Source organism: Mytilus edulis, chromosome 1, assembly GCF_963676685.1.
Source record: "Mytilus edulis chromosome 1, xbMytEdul2.2, whole genome shotgun sequence".
NCBI classification, from domain to species: Eukaryota; Metazoa; Mollusca; class Bivalvia; order Mytilida; family Mytilidae; genus Mytilus; species Mytilus edulis.
In genome coordinates, this window is record NC_092344.1 from 122,898,805 (window position 1) to 122,922,362 (window position 23,558).

Sequence of the window (23,558 nt, forward strand, 5' to 3'; positions counted from 1 at the left end):
AAAGAAGTCAACAAATTTTTAGTATTTTTTTTGCATATCATTGTATCGTGTAGATAAACTTACTGCCAACTACAGAAAGCTGAGTTTGTTGACTCTGTCCAGTTCCAACAGAGTTTGTAGCGTAACATGTGTACGATCCTACGTCATTACTGTCAGCATTTAGAATTGTCAGAGACGGAGTTCCTGTTGAAGATCCAGAATATTTGTTCGAATTAGTGTTAGTGTTGATATTTGTCTGTGCGCCATTTGTGATCTTTTGCCAGTACACATTTTGTACTGCAGGGGTTCCGGAAACAGTACATACCAACTGTACTGACTGACCATAATTCACACTATAGGATGACTGTGGTACAGTAACTGTTAATATACCTGAACAGGAATAAAGCACAATTAGATTCGATCTAATATAACACTACAAATGAACAAACAGATAACCTAGCTTTACAATAATATTTTAAATTAAACGTAGAACATAATTATTGATACTTGTAGAGAGGCTCTATATGACCAAATAGAAGAAAATAAAAATATATTAGATACCCCAAAAAAAAACAACAGATGAACACACTTACTTCCGGAAACGTCTAAATATGTCTGTGAACTTTGACCTGTGCCCACTGCATTTGCTGCTGTACATATGTAATACCCTTCGTCTGTGTCAACAGCGTTAGAAATGGTCAAAGAAGGTGTATTGGTACTGCCTCCTGAATATCTATTGTTTGATCCTATATTAGTTTCCTGTCCGTTAACTATCTTCTTCCATGTGACGCTTGTATGTGATGGATTAGCTGTCACAGTGCATTGGAGCGTGACAGAAAGACCAATCTGAACTGAGTAATAGTTGGATAATATCTGAACGGCAGGAACAGCTATAAAAAGTAAAATTGTGTATAAGACATTCGATCTATACGTACAGCTGTAAGAGAAAGATTGTAGATCAACAATAACATTTAAAGTTTTACAAATTAGTGTTGGCTATTAAATTTTGTCAGGAACTATCTGTCACATTGAACACCTATCAATTTTGACAGGAGAAGGAAAGAATTGTTATTTTGTGTTTACATCTGCATTAGGCGTTTAATTAAAGTGCAATACTTATTAATATAGTCATTCATCATCTTGATATCAGAGGTATCTATATAGTTACACATCATAGTGATTGATATCAAGGGTATTTATCGTACTGATGTCAGGGGTATTTCTATAGTCACACATCATATTGATATCAGGGGTATTTTCTATTATGTAGTACTTACTTCCTTGTACATCGAGGTATGTCTGAGAACTTTGTCCAGTTCCTACACTGTTAGATGCAGAACATATGTAGAATGCCTCGTCCGTAATTCCGGTGCTAGTGATAATCAAATTTGGTGAAGAGACAGTACCACCCTGGTATCGCCCTGATATAACTACTGTTGATGGTATACCATTTTGTATTTTTTGCCACGATATACTTGTTTCTGTTGGTGTTGCAACAACATTGCATACAATTGTTGCTGTATTTCCGTAGTTAACGGAGTAGTAGTTAGAACCAATAGTCACTGCAGGGACACCTATAGAATGATTGTTTAATATTTAGTTCACTTAATTTAAAAGCACTTGCAGCATACATTTGATAACTGAATTGAGTAATTGTAAGTTGGTCGTAACGTTGTTCATCAACGCTTTGGACAAAAGATTTTATTTTGATAAAACAAGGAATTTATTAAATAATCAATGTGGGACTTCTTTTGGAAAACATTGTGATGTTATTATACAAATAATTAAAATCTAAATAAGATAAGGTTAATTCTACAGATACTTGATTTTCTTTATTTTTAAATATCTCTCTGGACTTTGAAATCAAATTGATCGGATTACTAAAAGTAGCATCATTTTCTTGGTAATTGGAGTTCAAAATATGCATGTATGGTGAATTACATATACTTTTTTTTGAATGGAGCGGTTAATCATTTGTACAATAATTATTAAAAACCGTATGTATAATGTAAAAGGTAAACTGTCTTATTTTCATTTCTTTCGTTATTTTCTAGTACAATCTACTTACTTCCAATGACATCTAAAAATGTTTGTGAACTTTGACCTGTGCCAACACTATTTGTCGCAAAACATATATAGTAGCCTTCATCATTAAGTATTGCATTCGATATTGTAAGAGTTGGACTGTTGACTGAAGCGCCGGAAAACCTTCCAGATACTGTAACTGCTGTTGTTACTCCATTTATAATTTTCCGCCACGTGACTGAAGTATGGCTAGGATTGGCTTGTACATTGCACACCAGATTGATGCTACTTCCGATGTTGACAGAGTAGACATTTTCTTGTACTGTCACAACGGGTATGTCTGGAAAAGTCATTCATTTAAATATTTTAGTTTTAATTAATAATTGTTTGCACGTGACTGGTTCTTAATAAATCAAATTAGTTATATTTTACAATGATATCAAGAAAGAAACCGTGGTTATGAAATGGAAATATGACTTATTACTGCTCTATAGTTATTATTCCGTAAAAAACTTACTTCCAATGACGTCCAGAAAAGTCTGCTGACTGTTGCCAGTTCCAATGTTATTTGTAGCATAACATATATAGTTTCCTTCGTCCGATGATTGAGCGTTAGTAATGACCATTGACGGATTAGAGACAGTGGAACCACTGTATCGTGAGTTGGAGGAGGTGGTATCAATACTTTGTTGTTGATTGTTAACTATACGTTGCCAGTATACAGTGGTGGCAGCAGGGGAGGCCACAACAGTACAACCAAGAGTCACAGTCGCACCAATGTTAGTGTTGTAATTTGATAAAGCTACAGTTACTGACGGCAAATCTGAAAAAAGTAATATTTTACTGAAAGGATTTCTCACAAAAAGGCTATTTTAAATCATATTATATGTTGCTTTTTTTCAATTAAAGCAAAAGCAAAGTATTTGGTAGAATTCTTCATTTTTAACTCGAAAAAACAAACAACTTATGTTTTACTGTTATACCACTGTCCCAGGTTAGGAGAGGGTTGGGATCCCGCTAACATGTGTAACACCGCCACATTTTTTAAGTATGTGCCTGTCCCAAGTCAGGAGCCTGTAATTCAGTGGTTATCGTTTGTTTATGTGTTACATATTTGTTTCTCGTTCATTTTTTTTTTATATAAATAAGGGACGACATCAAAAGTTCAATGTAGGATAAAAAAAACTTAATTCACACAGTTTTTTCAATGACCGCCCCCCCCCCTTCTTAACTTAATTTGGGAAAAATTTATTTACCTATATGGATATATGTAAAATCGATTTTGGGCAAACAAAACTTGCAGCCATGTTGAACCCCCACCCCCAAACTATTTGATTTAAGTTTTTTTTTTATCCTACATCGATCTTTTGATGTCGTCCCTAATGCCGTTAGTTTTCTCGTTTGAATTGTTTTACATTGTCTTATCGGGGCCTTTTATAGCTGACTATGCGGTATGGACTTTGCACATTGTTGAAGGCCGTACGGTGACACATAGTTGTTAATGTCTGTGTCATTTTGGTCTCTTTTGGACAGTTGCCTCATTGGCAATCATACCACATCTTCTTTTTTTATAACCTATATAAATATTTTGTATTAACTTCTTTTAAATTTTGCAATCGAAATAAAAACTCACAATCCTAATGTCAAGATAACTGAAACATTAATGCTTTCAAATCTGACATTTGATAATTTTTTTAACCAGAAAACACTTACTTCCTGTAACAGTCAAATATGTCTGAGATGAAGTTCCGGTTCCGACAATGTTAGTTGCTGTACAGACATAGTAGCCCTCATCACTCTGAGCAGCAGTGTTGACAATTAGATTAGGACTGTTAACAGTTGGTGTGTTATATTTCCCAGCATTGGTAGAAAGGGAAGATTGTACTCCATTGATAACTTTATACCACCGTACACTTGTGGCACTTGGATTAGCGGATATTGTACAGACAAGTGTTGCTGTCTGTCCAAGAAGTACACTGTAACTATTGGACTGAACTGTCACTACAGGTAAATCTGCAAAATAAAAATGTGGTTGAAGAGCCATCATTCCAAAATGTATTTAAAATTTCAGATCGCATAACAACAATACCAAATGCAATGGGATATTCTATTTGTATTAAGAGATAAATACCAATACAGTGTACTTTACATAAACCAAAAGCAAATCTTATAATGTTTCTAAAAAAGTAAAATAACACAAATATCCAACTCCGATGAAAATTCAAAACCGAAAGTTCCTAATCAAATGCATTACCACAAAGCATAAGCTCAAAGAGTAAAGTAAACATGATTTATACGTACTTCCAGAAACATCTACATAGGTCTGTTGACTCTGTCCTGTTCCCACTGAATTTGTTGCATAACAAACATAAAATGTTTCATCATTTTGATCCACATTACTGATTGTAAGAGATGGGTTACTGACGGTAGATCCGCTATATTTGGCTGTGTTAGCTGTAGAAATGGTAACTGCCTGTCCGTTCTGAACTCTAGTCCAGTACACCTGTGTTTGGGTTGGAGTTGCACTAACAGTACATACTAGCTGGACAGACTGTCCAAAATTCACAGGATAATTAGTTTGTGCAACAGTCACAACTGGTATATCTATAGCAAAGAAAATAAAAAAATCACTTTAAAAAATTACATATTTAAAAAGTGAGTGTGAGTATTAATATTAAACATAGTTTACAAGATGAACAAATATTCGTAAGAAATATTTTGTCAATCATTCGAAGAATATAATGTAGCTAAGAATATGTATAACTCATGCCATATTTGATAAGATCTGATTTTAACAGCAGAACATTCCTATTTTACCGTTTACTTAAAATAGTCTGTACTTACTTCCCACAACATTAAGTGTGGTCGGATTACTCTGTCCAGTACCAACATTGTTTGTTGCATGACATCTATAAACACCAGAGTCACTCTGAGTCGTGCTGAGGATGATCAATGATGGGGAGTTTACAGAAGATCCTTGATACTTCTGGGTATTCGTCATGGAGATAGTCTGTTCGGCGTTGTTACCGACTGCCACGGTCCAGTAGATATTGGTTTCTGTGGGATTAGCTGACACGGTACAAGGAATGGTAATTTGACTACCAACATTTACACTGTACGCACTCTGGGGTATGCTTACTGTGGGTAGATCTACAAAATATAATCATGTACGTAATATAGGCTATTCGAATGCAACATAGATTATAACCTTTTTTTTTTTTTATTGTATAACGTCACAAACTTTCATGGCATCAATTCACAAAACGAATGGAGGCCGTTCTTACACAAAATAATGTTAACATGCTCCATGCAATTATGAGATAACTGTATCGTATTGTAAGCTCTGATGGCATCGATTGGTGATTTGATGGTCGCAAATACCGGTTTGCTGACTCCACTAAGTTGTCACCAGTTAACTTATTTTGCGACCATCAAATCACCAATTGATACAATAGCAGCTTAAAATACAACACAGTTATCTCCTCATCGCACTAACATTGCTTTCTGTAAGAACGGTCTCATTTCGTTAATCAAGTAATTGATAAGCCCATCAGCTGCATATGTCATGTGAACAAAAAGTCAAAATCATAGGTGATCGGTCATGTGCTGTATTCTGTTTTTGCTTTTTCTTTTTAACAGGTATTTCTAGGCTTTAAAACGATAATGAATGAATATCACTGAGTACTTGAACAATAGTTTTATATTATTGCAAATTAATAACAATTCTTTTAATTTGAAAATATAAGGTTAACATCACTTACTGCCTACAACATCCAAAAATGTCTGACTACTGGAGGCTGTTCCGGCTGAGTTTGTAGCAGAACAGACGTAGTTTCCTTGATCCGCCTCCGTAGTACTAATGATAGTTAGAGATGGAGATTGTACTGTCGATCCACTGTACTTGTTAAAGTTATTTGTACTCATATCAACAGTTGTTAGAACACCATTCACAAGTTTTTGCCAATAAACGTTAGTGGCCGATGGATTGGCAATAACTTGACAACCAAGGACTACTGTGCCTCCAAGATTCACGGAGTATGTGTTAGACAAAACTTGCACAGATGGGACATCTGAAAATAAGTAAGTTTAAATTATAGTCGATTTACGGCGACAATTTTAACAAAAAAAATCTTGAATCATTGTGACTATTATATATTAGTTCTGTTTCCTTGTTTGTTCGTTTCTCTTTTAGATAAATGTTCTCAAATATTTGCCTGTTGAGTTAATTCATATACTGGTTACATATATACAAACTTTCAATATTGATAAAATGAACATGACGCAATATAATGCATGTCTTATATTTGTTTTACATGGAACCGTTTAAAGCTTTACATATTAGTTAAAAACACCGAAGCAGTTTCGTAAAAGAGTAGGCTAAGGCCGCTACAAAGTAGCTTTCGCAACCACAAAGTGGAAAGGGATTGATATAAGTTTTAATAAGTTGTTCCCCAATCCACGATGAATAAATATGTTTAAACTAACGCTGGTCTTGTGTGAATTGATATGAAGCCATTTGAAGCTTGAAGTCCTTCAAAACAATTATCTTTATCAATGTCAACATAAATTCAATAATATTCTATACAATAACTTACTTCCAATCACATCTAAAAATGTTTGTTGACTACTACCAGTACCCACACTATTCTGAGCATAACATTGATAGTATCCTTCATCAGACAACTCCAAGGCAGTGATGGTTAGTGATGGCGAACCTACAGTCGAGCCTGTATACCGCACATTGTTCATATCTATACTTGTCATTTGCCCGTTTACCAGTTTTCTCCAGTAAACACTGGTTTCTGAAGGATTAGCTTGTACTGTACATACCATTGTTACAGTTTGTCCGAAGCTACCAGAGTACTGATTCTGACCAACAGTAACTGTAGGTAAATCTAAAAAAGGCATACATTTTGATTTTAGTTAAATAAAGATCAAGTTATCAAATGTTTTTTGAAAGAAAAGCAATATTGGCAATTTGCCATTAAAAACCCCTATACAAAACAAAAACAAATTCAAAACATAACAAAATTGAACTACAGCAACCAAAACAAAACTTAGTGGCACCAAAAAATAACTATCAAAGTAGCAGCTATATAATTTGTGCTCTTCATTTAAACAACAAATTGACTTGTGTGATTAACATTTGAGCGGTAAAATAACCGATAACCAGCCCAGTTATCAGCACTTCGGTGTTGACATAAATAGCAATTATAAAATGGTCATTTTTATAAATTTCCTGTTGACAAGACTTTGAATTTTCCGAAACACTAAGGATTTTCTTGTCCCAGGAATAGATTGCCTTAGCCGTATTTGACACAAATTTTTGGACTTTGTGGTCCTCAATGCTCTTCAAAAAACTTTGTACTTGTTTAGTCTTCACAACTATTTTGATCTGAGCGTCACTGAGGAGTCTAATGTAGACGAAACGCGCATATAGTCCTGGTATCTTTGATAACTAATAATCGATAGCCGATGACAAACACGTTGAAGGTAAATGATCAGTATTATAACCAACATGCTTATTAGTATTGCGGTAGTCCACGCAGTTACATGTATAAAAATTATTCTAAAACTTACTTCCTTGGACGTCTAAGAATGTCTGCTGACTGGTTCCAGTACCGACACTATTAGATGCAGTACAGATATAATTTCCTTCGTCACCAGATACAGCATTACTGATGGTGAGAGATGGTGTACTGACAGTGCTACCAATCATTCTGGATCCATCTACTGTAACTGTAGTGAGTACACCGTTAACGATTCTTTGCCACGTGACTGATGTTTGAGTTGGGTTCGCGGATACCGTACATTGCAATGTAACTGTACCGCTAAGCGATACCGAATAGCTGTTGGAAGATATAGTAACCACGGGAATATCTGTTGAGTAAAAACATAGAATATCTCTGTAGAAAAATTATTCACACTGCAAAAACTATTGTATTCTTAAAATATTTGTGGAATAGAATGATAAAATACTGATATTGATATAATGAGTTTGGACATAGTCGTCAATAAAGATATTGAGGACTTTGTGTCGAGAACAGTTCAGACTCATTTGTAATACAAAATAATGTATTTACAAAACTGAAACATTGATCAAAAACAAATAGAAATATACTTTTTCATTAATGCATTAGTAATTTACCTCCAGTAACATCAAGGAATGTCTGTGTACTTTGTCCGGTACCAACACTATTGGAGGCAAAGCAAGCATAATTGGCCTCATCGTTAAGATCAGCGTTATTTATTTGTAGAGACGGGTTATTGACTGTGGAACCACTGTACTTGTTGTTACTGTTAGCTACATTTATATCTGTGGTAACGCCATTCTTTATCTTTCGCCAGAAAACGTTTGTATGAGTTGGATTTGCTGTGACTGAACATACCAGAACAGCAGAATTACCAAAGTTGACATTGTAGTTCTGTTGTTGTATAGTTACAGTTGGTGTATCTACAATTAGTCAAATTAATCATTACTAGTTTTAGGTTTTAAGATCTTTCCTACAATGGATCAACAATAAACAAAGTTTTCTAGGTAAGGCAATTTTGCTATGAAATACTACAAAACGTAATCTTTTGGTGAAAACTTTGTTAAAAAAGGTGTGAAAAGTAATATTCTAGTAAAAGGAATCATACAAAAATGAATGCCTATTTTAGATTTAATTACCTTTACTGAATTAGTTTTCATTCAAGTGGCGTTGTGTTGATATCCCATTGATATTTATTCTAGATTAACTTTCATGAGAAACGTTAATTTTAATCTGGATTTAAATGTTAACAGAAATATAATTCAACGTGAGTGTTTAGATTAGTAATTAAAAAAATTAATCCAGAAAATATACTTAAAAATGTTAACGTGGATTCCTATACATATAAATAGCAATGAAATGAGGTTTTATTTTGAAAAAACATTGACCAAAGAAAAATAAATTTCTTAAATTAGATACGGATTATAAGAAAGAAAAAACAACTTTATCATAAACTTAAATTCGTATATAACAAATTGTAATCTCCGTTGTTTGGACATTTGTTAGATGGTTTAAATACAAGAACTAGAATACAAATATAATAGTTGGTTTCAAAAGGTGTATATGAATGCTTTGCACGTTTTCATCTTTAATTGTACCCAAGAATACACACCTGATAAAAAGAATGATTAATAATCGAACTAATATCGGATTCAAGTTGACTATCCACCAAGAATCCTTTATTACCAAAAGCTCTTTTTGAGTTTAAAACAATATAAAATTTTGCGAAAAAAAACCACACTACAAACAGAAGAAAATTTACATTCATTTAAAAAGCTGAGTTATTAAAAACGCAATCTGTTATACTTACTGCCGACAACAGTTAATGATGTAGATGTACTCTGTCCTGTTCCCACACTGTTTGTGGCATAACAGGTGTAGCTAGCTTCATCACTTGATGCAGCAGTGTTGATAGTCAGGGATGGAGTAGAAACCGTGGAACCAGAATATTTCCCGCCACTATTGGTAACGTCAATATCTGTTGTTATTCCACCGGCATTCTTCCTCCAGTAAACTTGGAAGTGAGAAGGATTCGAAACAACCGAACAACCAAGTGTGAGCGAACCAGCAATATTAACTTGGTAGCTTGGAAAGCTTACCCGTACTGTAGGGACCGCTAAAAAAGAAATGAGTACAACGATGTAAATCATAACCATGGTTACCATTTACAAACAAATACAATTAAATATACAAAATCATACTTCCAAAATCAACCTGAAGAAATGATTAATGTTTAATAACATCATTATCATTGTAAGTTTATTTTTTGTTTTTCTCTTTGATTTGTTTTCATTATGTTGTACAATGAACAGCGGCTTTGAGAAATTTATATTTTTATATAGGTTGCTCTGTAAATTATCATTATCATTATCATTATCATATTGACTTCAGTTTAAAAGTAAAAATGACTCAAAGTACAAGTTCTTACAAAGAAAAAGAAAACAATATGATCACATCATGACTCCAGATTAAAAGTAGAAACAGATTGCAAAACACATGGTGAAATATATAATTATCTTACATCCTTGTACATCAAGTAATGCCTGTTGACTTGAACCAGTTCCTATATTATTGATGGCGAAACACTGGTAGTTTCCAGCGTCACTAATGTCAGCATTGAGTATAGTTAGAGATGGTGTTACAGTAGTAGATCCACCATATTTACTAGGATTGGATGAGGGTCCTATAATGGTACTCTGGCCATTAATATCACGGGTCCAGTATACACTAGTAACAGCAGGGTTGGCGGTAACAGTACAGCCTATTGTTATAGAATTACCCACTTGAACTTGGAAGTTAGATCCTCCAATTGTCACAGTTGGGACACCTGTTAAATATGAGAATGGTTGTGAATAACTTACTATAAGGAATGGATCTTAAATAAGAAATCAATTTTTCTATTCTTAACAGTCATTTGACGCTGTTTTTTTTTAAATTCATTTTGAAATTGATAAACTCATACAAAATTGTTAATGGATAAATCAACTACTAGTAAAACATTTATAAATCAAGGAAAAACGAAATTTTAAGACATATGATTAAATCTAGGATTAATGCATGTATAATAAACATACAGTAGCTTATAGTTGTACATACCTCCAGTAATGTCTAGGAATGTATTTTGACTGTTTGATGTCCCAATATTGTTTGAAGCATAGCACACGTATGTTCCTTCGTCTGAACTCTGTGTGTTGGTTATTGTCAATGATGGACTTGAAGTGGTACCTCCAGAATATCTACCGTTACCATTTATATCTACGTTAGTTTGGACACCATTGGCCACCTTTCTCCAGAACACATTAGTCTGGATAGGAGTTCCGGTAACAGTGCAAGGTATGGTTACCTGTTGACCAGTCAAAACGCTGTAGGATGATTGTGGAATAGTTACAGAAAGTAAGTCTGAAAAATATCAGTATTATTAACATACTTCCAATAATGTGAGGTATATATCTTTTTCAGAGATTATGAATAAAAAAATAAATAGTTATAAATAGTCGGCATGCCTTCTTTTGTTGATGTGAATCGTTTACTTTTAAAACCTTTTAAGTGAAATATTAATGTTCTTCAGACATATTTCACTTTAAAGTCACACATCAGTTTTTTTATCTTTTCAAAAAGTAAATACTAATAAAAACCCTAAATATTAAAGATTTTTCAGTTTTTGTGCAATTAATAACCAAGAAAATACAGCTCTTCCCCTCTATAGCCTCGTTATGACTTACTTCCTGTGACGCTGAGTGAGGTTGCACTACTACTTCCGGTTCCAATAGTGTTGGTAGCTGAGCATGTATAGGTTCCGGCATCTGTAGATGCCAGATTAAATATGGTTAGAGACGGCGTGGTAGTTGTTGTTCCGCTATATTTTGCTGTATTGCTAAATGCTGCAATTATAATGGTTGATGCACCATTATTAAAAGTCCACGATACAGACTGGAGAGCGTCATTTGGCGAGGAAACTGTACATTGTAAAGTAACCGACTGTCCTGTGGTTCCTGAGTAGGTGGGCTGAGAAACTGTTACTACTGGTATGGACCCTGTAATAAATAGATAACATACAATATCAATAAAATAAAGGAAAGAAAAGAAAAGCAAAGCAAATATTCAGGCAGGTTTTCCTTTTAAATATTGAAATTGAATTATTTTTTATTAAATTATATAATATACAATATTAATAATAAAGGGAGGAAATTAAAAAAAAAATAAGGTTCATTTCTTTTTATCATTAGTACTAGTATTAACGAACTTTTGGAGATCACAATAGGAAAAAAATATTAGTTTCTTGTAATATAATATTTACATGATATACTTGTTTTATGCATGTATGTGTGTGTCTAATTTTCAGTATAGCAATTCATGAGAAAGTATTTTTACATTAATGCCTGCAATTTCGTAATTGAGAGATAAATTAGACATACATTACTAAGTTAGAAATAAAGAATTACCTAGAACTGTTAATGTTATGGTATTGGAGTTAGCTGTGGTTAATCCATTTGTTGCCTGACAGTAATATTGTCCCGCATCAGACAAAGCCACGTTTGATACAGTCAATGATGGGTTGATGGTATTGCCGTTGGAATATTTCGAAGAAGAAGCAATGTTAATCAATTGGTTGTTAAAGTACCACGTGATAGATGTCGCTGTTCCAGTAATTACACAGTTCATTACAACAAGGGTGCCAACATTCTGCTGATACTGTGTCTGAGGAGCACTCACTGATAAAGGAGCTGAAAATTTTAAAAAGACATTACAACAGTGTTCTTGGGCATTTACCGATTAAGGGTCTAGCATTTCCAACGTAGAATATGTTATAATTGTTCCCCCATATCAGCTTTTAAAGCTATATCGTATCGAGTGAACACAATATATATCAATTAACCATTTTATCACCCAGTGCTTGTATAAATTTTGGAAAACCTTATTTGACTTTTTCTTTTGTGCAAATAAATGCGTAATACACATTTCTATTCAAAATTCATTAATAGAACATTAAAAGTAACATTAAGCTGTTCTTGCAAAATACATCTAAGGTAATACTGTTTTCAGTTTTCAATAAGCTCTATGCTATGAAAAATAATATACTGAAGAGTTTTTACTAAATAATAATAGCGAATAAACATATCAGGTTCATACATAACACAGTTGTTTGCACGATATCTAACAATACAATTATGTAAACAAGCATACCAGTAACTGTTAACTGAAGACTGACTGTCTGGAGGTTATTACCACGTGTCTCTGAATGTTGTACATCACAGAAAAGTGTCTGACCATTGTTACTGACACTTGGTGCCCACGACAGTGAGGAGGTAACAGTATATGTGTTATCTGACTGCAGTACGGATGATTGTGTGATACCAGTATTAAACTGACTGCTACCTATCCTCATGGTCAGTGTTGGGGCGGGGTTTCCTCCCGTGCTGATGCACGTCCATACGTATGTAGAACCAGGAGATAGACTTTGAGAGCCAGTCAATGTAGGTTGATTTGGTTCGGCTGTAAACAAAATGAATTAATGGCATCATTTTATATTGGTATTTGCAATATTTAGGAAGTATTTCAAATGATCACAAATCGTCATTTTTATATTATGGATATGCACACAGAAGTAACTGCACCAAGTTCGTAAATATGTCTACCGAATATTTTCTTAAAAACGCTTTGTGATAATAAACACAGGTGAACAGTTTCAGCACTGCTTGTTGAGACAGAGTTCCAAGAAAGGCTTAAAAGAATGGTTTTTTTTTATAATTTTGTCGTATATATCTTTGGTTTCATTTTAATATTTTTGTTCAATTTCTTTAGATATAGGGTAAAGTTTAATGTTCAGTGTGATATTTTAGTGAAAGCAAAAAACTGTCTAATGTCACGTGTTTTGGTTGATATTGGGTTAATCGTTTATTGGAACTACACAATAAATAGATTGAATAAAAGTCAATTATGGGATTAAAACAGACCAAAATGGAAAAGACCATGTACAAATATGCATTTGTTTAATTATGAACAAATCTCGTTCACAATTGAAGAAAATAATACATACTGTAGACTTGGAAGAACCATGTTGTACTCAGTTTGTTCTGTAATACATTATTATCAACCTGACATTCAAACACAGCCAGATTGTGAGTTTTATCAGCGACAAAGTTATATGTGTTTGATGTGACACCATTGGTGGTGGTCTGGGTATCATCTACCAGTTGGCCATTTCGGTACCAATATACTGTAGGTACGGGATTACCTCCGGACGATGTACACGTCAACGCTACTGAATTACCCTCCACTATAAACGTCGGGCCAGTAATAACAGGATTGCCAGGAGCTACAAAATATACAATACATAAATATGTTATTTGATGATACGAGGGGGAATTCTCAAATTTCATATTTTCCCCAATTTCAGTCTCCAAAATTCGAAAACACTCTGAGTAAACGTACTTTGTTTCTCTTTTCAACGTATTTAAATATAAGTTGTAGCAAAACTATTTAATCCTTGAAAGCTGTAGTAAGTTCATCTATTTCATCTGAATTCAAAATAAGATCATTAATTTGAATTGAATATAAAAATGGGAATATGGTATGATTGCCCATGAGATGACTGTCCAAATATCATGAAAGTATATTTCAAATATTCAATTATTGCTTGAATATAATTATGATATTCAGAGATTTTTATCTTTTTTATCATTCGGTTTTGCTATGTAATTGTGGCGGAAATGTAAAGTCATAAGCATCAAACCAAATCAAATCATTTTATTGGTTTCTTTTAGATGAAATATGCAAACAATCATGCTATCACTTTTGTGTTTGGTTTGTGTCCCCCCCCCAAAAAAAAAAAAACCCCCAACCCCAACAACAACAAAAAACACAGCTTGATTCTATGTGAAATGTTTTTTAAAAATACAAATTCACGTGCAAAGTAGTGACCATTAAACAAACATTAAACCCGATATTGTATTTTCAATTCGTAGCCCTTGTGGCCTTACAGCTGATACATATAAAGATAGAATGATCCGAAAAAGAGAGCAATAAGATAAACTGTGTTCTAACACATGAAATAAAAAGAACAAGTATATTAAAGGATTTAAGAACAGTTTCAATTCTTGGTTTGATGTCAATTGACAAATGTTGCACAATAACTCACTAACACACGACATAATCAATAATCTATTGACAAATGTTGCACAATAACTCACTAACACACGACATAATCAATAATATATTTATTAGTACAATATCTATGTATATGCTTATAGCAAAAACGTTAAAGAAGCAGCTAAAGCAAAGGAGAGTCAGGATAGCACAATACAGGCAAGACCATCGGTAGCCTCTTGTATGTCCTAGTTATAAACCCCCATGTGACTGGTTAGTTCTGTCTATCTATTCCCTATGATCCCCTCTCTATCTTGGCTAAAAATTTCCCTGTTCACGGTATATCCTCGATATCCATTTCCCTTTACCTATCTTGGCTATATGTTGCACTTTCCACGGCATATTATGGGTGTTAATTCCCCTGTGCCTTTACCGATTTTGGTAATAAATTCCACTGTCCATGTATATATCCAGGCTGCCCATTCCCCTGTCCCTTTACCTATTTCGGCTATAAATTCCCCTGTCATGATATATCCTGGCTATTCATATCCTCTGTCCCTTTGCCTATCTATTGTTTAAATTCCCCTGTCCACGGTAAAGCCTAGCTATCCACCCCATGTCCCTTTGCCTATCTTGGCTATAAATCCCCCTCTCCAAGGTATATTTCGGCTATCCCCTGTCCCTTTGCATATTTTGGCAATAAACCCCCCTGTACAATGTACAAGGTATATCCTGGCTATCCCCCTGTCCCTTTGTATATCTTGGCTTTAAACTCCCCTGTACAAGGTATATCCTGGCTATCCCCCTGTCCCTTTGCATATCTTGGCTTTAAACTCCCCTGTACAAGGTATATCCTGGCTATCCCCCCCCCCCCGTCCCTTTGCATATATTGGCTATAAACTCCCCTGTCCCAGGTTTATCCTGGCTATCCACCCGTCCCTTTGCATATATTGGCTATAAACTCCCCTGTCCCAGGTTTATCCTGGCTATCCCCTGTCCCTTTGCATATCTTGGCTATAAAGTTTCCTATATCTGGTTTATCATGCCTATCAGAGGATATATATATATATATATATATATATATATAGAATAGACCGGGGATGGATATACCCCTGTGACCGGTTAACGATCTATCCTGGCTCTTGGTGTATATGCAAACACAATACAAGCAAGTGAAAATATAGTTACCATTGTTTGCTAGATAAATAAACAGCATAAATAGAAATACAGAGTTGTAATAAAATTCTTATAAAGCCGGGTTATTGTTATTTATATATATAACATGGCGCACATAAAAATGCACAGATGTAGAAAAAGAAAGAGAAAATGAAAAAAAAAATGTTCGAATCTGAAGCACAATTGTACTCATTAAAAAGCATCGTTATTTGCTAATAATTTTTTTTTCAATAAGCGCTCTGATTATAATATAATATTGTATACTCTGTAGCTGATGTTTAAATCATTAACTTAAATACTGTATATCACTAAAATAGGGAAAAAGGAATGTTTCACATGTAAAGTCCGACTTGATGATTATATATATATATATTCTTATAAGAATTTCGGTTGGTAGACAGATACAGATGTTTTCTATTTCCTGGCTTTTTATTTTTGATGAAAACTTACATTGAGCGAAAGATATAGTTGTTAAGGACAAAAGCACCAATATATGTAGAACACATCGATTACTGGTCTTCAGACGTATCATTTTGCTGACTAAATGGTGACGAGCACCTTGTTCCTTTTAATGTCCTCAGTTGAATGCTGAAAGAGAAAAATAACATGACATTATTTTTTTTTAAGGTAAACATTTCATATATGTTTTTTTCTTTAAAAATATTAAAATTATGCTATTTAGCTTGTCGTTATACGAAATGGGTGGTGGAAGGACTAAGTACTTAAAGTTGCTGTGCCAATTCTGGTACTCCTCGCTATTGTTTTAGGGGGAGGGGGTGATGTCAGCCATTTGTCTGTGTTTAATTTGCTCTTTTATATAGCTTGTCGTGACAGTATAACTTTAGTTTTTATGTGTGTTTGTGTGGTTAATAAATTGTCTAAAATATCCTTTTTTACCCAACATGTTATTTGTTTATATTTAGCCTAATATATTGTTATACATTTGACTGTATTTATATTGGAATGTTTGCTTAAAGTGTGTGTGGGTGTAGATACAAAAATGTCACAGTTCATATAATCTTACTTATTTTATTAATCCGTTAATACAAAACTAATCCGTCGCTTATGTAATAAATTGGGAAAAAAACATATTTGCATTGTGTAAACGAGAAGATTTATTTGACCCTCGATATTTATACTTTTTTAAGTCTCCAGAATTATAAGAATTCAGTGAAATAATCTTTGATTAGTTACAATTATTCATACAAGTTTAGTAGACTTAATTCGGTTACTATTTCATATAATTTTCATTTCGTTTAATGGTGTTTTTTTTTACTTATACCCCTAAATATCATACCGACTTCTCCACCTTCTCTAATTGTATTTAATAGAAGAATATAAATTCAATTGATCGCCAGCGTGAGTAAAGTCTTTAACACATACCTTTAACATTTAAAATAATATTTCCCCCGTAACTATGTATATAAATGAGTTGGTCAATGTTTTCAACAGTATGCCCCCAATAATTGAATGGCTGTATTGCTAATAGAATAAATATTGAACTTATTCAACTGGAAAGTCAATATGATTCAATATTGTCCTTGAAAACTTAACGGTTACAGTTTAATATACCATGGCTTATATTTCACCCACGGTGTGTGACTTTCACTTATGTAATTAGTTTTCTTTGATCACTTTGTAATTGCATATATTTCAATAAAATTTCTTTGACATACTTTGCACCGCTAATGTAATCTTATTTATTGTGTTTATGTTTTTTTGTTATGTTCGTTGAATAGCACATGAGATTTGATTAAATACATTGTGTGCTAAGTTATGGAATATTTGCCACTGGACGTTAAAACCCAACTACGAAACGATCATATGAAAGGCGTAGTTACAACACAATTACCTCAGCAGTTAAAAACTTATATTTTTCACAAAATGAGCAGCCTTTTAAAACATTGAAACGTTAATTGATAAGTAGAAATGAAAAGAGATAATAAGGTATACGTCAATTAAACTTTAATCCCTTTAAAAAGAACTTTAAAAAACTTTAAAAAAGAAAAATTGTGTCTGTATTTAATTCAATGCAAGTTATTGACATAAAAAGAAAGAAAGTGAGTATTCTCTCCCGCCAGAAAATATTCTTGTAAGGCTAAATTGAGTTAAGAGAACAGCACTTAATATAATCTGGTGGACATTTGTCTGATCAGCAAGCTTACCACTTCTTTTTATTCTTATATTTGTGTTCATATTAAAATAAAAGGATCTAGTATGAAAACCATTCAGACAACACATCACCAGACCAAATGACACACAAGTTAGCAACTATAGGTCACTGAACGGCCTTAAACAATAAGCAAAACTCATACCGCATCTAGTCAGGTATAAGACCCGAAACGACAAATATCAATCAATTCAAAACTAAGAAACTAATGGTCTTGTGTATGTACAAAATATGTAAGATAATAATGTTCCTTACTGAATCTTAAAAAAAGGTATCAGCTTCGTTAATGTGGATTTTCATGATGCACTACTGATTATCGAAATACGGTGTAAAAGCAATGATATAGAAATCTGAAAACAATGAGAAAGGAAGCGAAAAACACTATTGAGTTCATTGATGTATCTTTTCAAATACACGTGTTTAGATACATTAAAAAAGCACTTATTTATATGAAATGTGTACACTTACCTTTAGTGATTTCTATTTCCGAGTAATAATGTCGTGTTGCTATGGCAATTGATTAAACAAATATCTGACCACTGTTACTTGTAGTATTTTACAATTAACACCATTGTGTCATCAAAATCAATACTATACTTAGCGTTAGATATAAATACAAATCTTCAAATGGACAATACCTAAAAGCTCTATTTGTACTCTGCTTGTCACATGTACTTCTATAAACTGAGTGTCCACGCACCTGTTATAGATTATATAATGGTGTAGGATACGTTTTACTAATAGACAATAAAATGACCCCCTAATGACATTCTTAATCAAGGGGTAAATTTATGAAAACGACTTCACTATAATTAAATCTACCTGTAAATTTTGATTGGTAATTTGAATTTGTACTAATTAGTTGTATGTGTAACTGTAGCATGTAAAAACATGCCATGACAATCTAATCGATGGTTATTGTCAAATCACAAAAGTTTAGAATAAGACCGATGTTACAAAACAAATAAAGAAAAACCACAACATTATGAATTTTAATTGATTATTTATATAACTCTTTTCTATTTTTCAGTGTAGAATTTGGATAATTATTGCTACAGGAACCCAACAAGAGATTATGTAATGTTTTGGTACAATCCAAATCATTATGATTTTATCACGAGAAACAGACATCAGAATAAAAGGATCATGTCAACTTCCCCAACAAAACAGAAGGAATTGTTCATTAATGGAATGATTTTCATCTTTTTACATTAATTTGTGTGTTCACTGTTTCTGTTTCATTTTAGATGGCCTTCAAATATTTACAAGTTACAGTCAAAATAACAGTTATATAAATGTTCCAGACCGTATGAGTATTTGGACCGTACGCGTACGGTCTGGACCGTATGCGTACTTTTTCAATATACGCATACGGTCGGACCGTACGCGTACGGTCTGACTAATATTAAGAATTTGGTCAAGTTTATTAGATACAAATGTATATAACAGATCAACATAACTTGTATCTCAAATTAATATAAAAAGTTGAATAGTTATTGAAATAAAAACTTAATATTTTAATTATTTGTAAAAAATCAGGCTTATTTAATCTGTTAATCTCCTGTACTTAGCATGTCAGTAATTCATTAATTACAGCCCAATATGCTCATTGAAATTGAAGTTATCGGAAGTAAACATAATGTGGGAGGACAATTGTTTTAGAATATTTAGGAACTTTACAAAAAATGCATATGCAAAGGAACATGCATGAACAAAACATGTTAATGTTAAAAATATATGACGTTCCTTGTGGAAGCAAGTGTCATCTTGGGCCAGAGTAACAAAATAGGATTCACGGATATAAAATTAATCAAATATTTAATTTTAATTGTTCGCTTATTCACTTTATCCATATAATTGTAATAATAACAATTTGTATAACTAAAAATAAAGATTTTGATAAATGTTTGTTAACATTTAACCCATATGATCCCAAAACATGTATGGTCAGCTGGACCGTACGCGTATACTCATACGGTCCGACCGTACGCGTATGGTCGGACCGTACGAGTATACGTATACGGTCCGGACCGTACGCGTACGGTCCAAATACTCGTATGGTCTGGAACATAAATGTAAATTAAAGATTCCATTTGTTAAAATATAAATGCAGTGTCAGCATTATTTTGTAAATATCATAGAATAGATAGCAGAACATTTGTCAAGTGTGACTAGCTTTTTATTACACTTTAAGTTGATGTCTCTTCATTTAAAAGTATTTACCTAAAATGTATGTTATATTTTTTTTTTATAAAACACTGTTCTTTACAAATTATTTGCCGATTATAATGACAATGATACATGTACATGTATGTATAAGTTTGAACATGTCCAGAATAGTATAAGTTAATTCTATTAAATGTTCTATGGAAAAGGGTCATTGTTGTTTTCGGTGTCATCCCAACCATTTAAACACTTTAAATTTTTGTACCACTTTAATACATAATATAAATAAGGCTTTTAAATTTTCTATTCAATTATTTTGTGTGGGTACACAAAACTGTAGTAATTCCAAAAACCAGTCTTGGGACATGTAGGTTGTGTGTGTTTAAAACCCTACTTATTATTAAAAGCATGGTTACACACAATTATTATCATATAAAAAAATATCTTTTTGATTAAAATAAAAAGCTCAAAAGATTAAAGTTGCATTAAAAATAATATTTTGCAATGTACTTATTGTTTCACAATTTTCACATACCCAGCTATGTGAGAGGGAAAAAAAGGGGGGGGGGGTACATATATACATAAAAATCAACCCTGAATCGGAATACCACAATGATATGAATTTGAATAGCAATAATTTTCATGAAAATTAATATTTCATAGATTTTGCTGTTGTTCTAACAGTGATATTTATTTTCTAGTAGATAGGTCCCGGCCCATAGGTCCAGTGAGTAGTGATTTTAAGAATCTAAAGTCACATTAAGATTACGTTGGAATATTGTATACCAAAAGAAGAAAGAAGATAAAAACAAATGGTCGAATATCAAAGTAATTAGAAAAAAAAAATCCCAATCTGAGCTGTCTAGGGAAAATTTCTAAGGCACTGATATCAAAGCATATAATATCAGAAGCTTTTTTCCCAGAAATGTCGTTTTGATATTAAATCAGTGCTGATGCGTAAGTATGCACGTCGTTTTCGAAACGAGACCATGTCAATTGTATTCGTACAATGCAAAGACACATGTTTCTTAGAATCTTATTGTAGAAATTTAGCGATATAAAATGTCCGCCATGCTTTCGTTGCGGTCCGATAGCTTTTTGAATGAGAAAGTATCCATAGCAATACTGAAACATTTTTTTAGTTGTATTTTAGTTTTCTTAATATTCCCCTACAGTATTTAAATTCCTGTCCACGACCTCTGCTAACAATAATATCATATTCTGTATGTAAAAAAGATATTATGTTACACTTTCATAAGATTCTGCAATCGATACAGTAATTAGACCAAACATATAGTGCAAACATTAGAAAACTGTTTTACAAACCTTAGTTTAATAGACACTTAAATCCGTATCGAAAATAAATAAGTAAATTTTGACGATGTTTCACATTATATAATCACAAATACTGCATATCTGGGATAATAAAATTACATCCATTGGCCGTGATGGTATTTTCAAAGACTTGCTTCCAATCAAACGAAATTTAAATGCCCAACCGTCGTTACTATAGCGTGAACACAAGGCCAATCACCCACTAAAATTAAAGTATTTATTTATACTATGTAAACACACAATGCAAATTTTTAAATACATTTTCATTTCATCACAATTATTGACCCTTTTACATACATAAAAAAGAATTGAATGAAGAAATTATTAGTTATTTATACAATTTATGAACGTACTTTGAACAATCACACATCATCGTATATAATGTCCCGTCCGTATGATTGAAATACATTTTTTTTTATATATCGTTTTGAAAATTCAATTGAAAAATGTTGCTTTTAAGTTTTTAGAGCACTGTCTTGATGGCGCATGGCTCCGATTTCGTTTGTTTCTCAACATTTTCTGAAAACGTTAAACATCAAAAAGCGGGCTGGGCTTGACATGAAGATGTATACATCAGTTTTGAATTTCCTCTTTGAGATATATTTTAGTAAAAGAGAATTCTCCAAAAGTCTGAGTTGACCGGAACAGTACGAATAGTGTTGTGCCTTGTCTTTAGACGTGCATATTGTGTTTCATATATAGACTGTAGACGAATAGATATTTTAACCCCTCAACAACGAAATTTGTTTAACATGCACACGCATTCATACAAATGTAGGTTTGAACGTTGTTTTTCAATTTAGACGTGTATATATTGAGCTTCATATATAGATGTGTATTGGCTTCAAATGTATAGGTGCCTGTTGCGCTTTATATGTAGACGTGCCTAATTTTATTCTTGTGTATACGTGTATATTGTGCTTCAATTATATGTAGATATGCATCTTGTGTTATGTAGACGTACATGTTGTGCTTCATATGAATATTTACATTAAGTTTTTCACATGAAGACGTGCAGATCGTTTTCTAGATGTAAACGTGTATATTGGCGGCCTCATATGTAGACGTGCACCTTTTGCTTATTATGTAGAATTGCAAAGTGTGCTTTATGTATATTATTTGTGTGCTTCATAATATAGACGTGCATCTTGTGATTATGCAGACGTGTACATTGTGCTTTATAAATATTATTTTTTGGAACGCAAAATTCCTCAAGTATGAACAGGAGTGGAACACAGTTTGTTAATTTGTTTTGATATGTAGATGTGCATACATTTTGTGTCTGTGAAGTTAAAAATGTCTGTGAAAATATTTAAAATAAAAATGGTTGGTATTGTTTTCAGACACCGCGGTTTATGATTGTTTCGTATGAATGAATATTGACTTAGAATTAAGTAACTTATTTTTTTTTAAAGTCTGGAAGACATACTAAAAAGATTTGATTTATTTACGTAGCCTGCATAGCATACATAAAATCTAAATGTCATCCAGGGCTGTACGTCGGTGTTGTTGGCAATTTAGGGGCAACATCGCAAATTTGATTCCACGTTATTTTGGTTAATTTGACGTCGACGGACATCCTGAACCAATTTGGATCTATTAGTACCTGGAATTGTGGTGTTTGTGAGGAATAACATTCAATTTCTTTTTAATAGATAATTTTTACTTGTTTACTTGTTCAGAAACACCTTACAATGTTGTGAAGACTTAGAGTACACTAATGATCAGAACTAATATTATAAATATTTCATTACGAAATTCTATTGGGCACAATTTTCAAAAGTGGCATTACTATTATAATAGATCTCAATGGAAAATATACGTGTTTCATAAGACATTGTCAAGATTCTAATGCTTTATTAAAGACAGCTGCAAGTTAGATGAACGACAACATGAAATAAATTGTAACCCTGACTTTAGTCAGATACTCTGAGCCGGATTTTTAATGTGCTATATACGAATACATATGTCACCATTTCTAACCAGACACATTATTCCTACTCCGAGTTGACCAGTCTTTACTCCTTAATGCTGCGTGCTAACGGTCATTTAATTCTATTATGGCTTCCGATCTGTTCTAAACGTGTTTT

At 33.0% G+C, this 23,558-nt stretch overlaps 1 protein-coding gene across 1 annotated transcript in view; it reads right to left on the bottom strand.

Moving 5' to 3' along the window:
* The window catches only part of LOC139518539 (hemicentin-1-like), a 33,295-nt gene extending 11,667 nt beyond the window's left edge, over positions 1-21,628 (bottom strand). Inside the window, exons 1-21 of the mRNA XM_071310037.1 lie at positions 21,460-21,628; positions 16,248-16,385; positions 13,573-13,851; positions 12,720-13,028; positions 11,978-12,259; positions 11,258-11,569; positions 10,632-10,934; positions 10,057-10,362; positions 9,346-9,651; positions 8,153-8,458; positions 7,585-7,884; positions 6,600-6,899; positions 5,766-6,074; positions 4,849-5,154; positions 4,306-4,608; positions 3,718-4,017; positions 2,522-2,827; positions 2,048-2,344; positions 1,257-1,553; positions 573-869; positions 64-369 (exon numbers count right to left, since the gene is read on the bottom strand). Of these exons, the coding sequence (XP_071166138.1) occupies positions 64-369; positions 573-869; positions 1,257-1,553; positions 2,048-2,344; positions 2,522-2,827; positions 3,718-4,017; positions 4,306-4,608; positions 4,849-5,154; positions 5,766-6,074; positions 6,600-6,899; positions 7,585-7,884; positions 8,153-8,458; positions 9,346-9,651; positions 10,057-10,362; positions 10,632-10,934; positions 11,258-11,569; positions 11,978-12,259; positions 12,720-13,028; positions 13,573-13,851; positions 16,248-16,329 (5,806 nt within the window). The 5' untranslated portion in view covers positions 16,330-16,385; positions 21,460-21,628. The remainder of the gene's footprint in view (positions 1-63; positions 370-572; positions 870-1,256; positions 1,554-2,047; positions 2,345-2,521; positions 2,828-3,717; positions 4,018-4,305; positions 4,609-4,848; positions 5,155-5,765; positions 6,075-6,599; positions 6,900-7,584; positions 7,885-8,152; positions 8,459-9,345; positions 9,652-10,056; positions 10,363-10,631; positions 10,935-11,257; positions 11,570-11,977; positions 12,260-12,719; positions 13,029-13,572; positions 13,852-16,247; positions 16,386-21,459) is intronic.
* Positions 21,629-23,558: the final 1,930 nt, after the last annotated feature.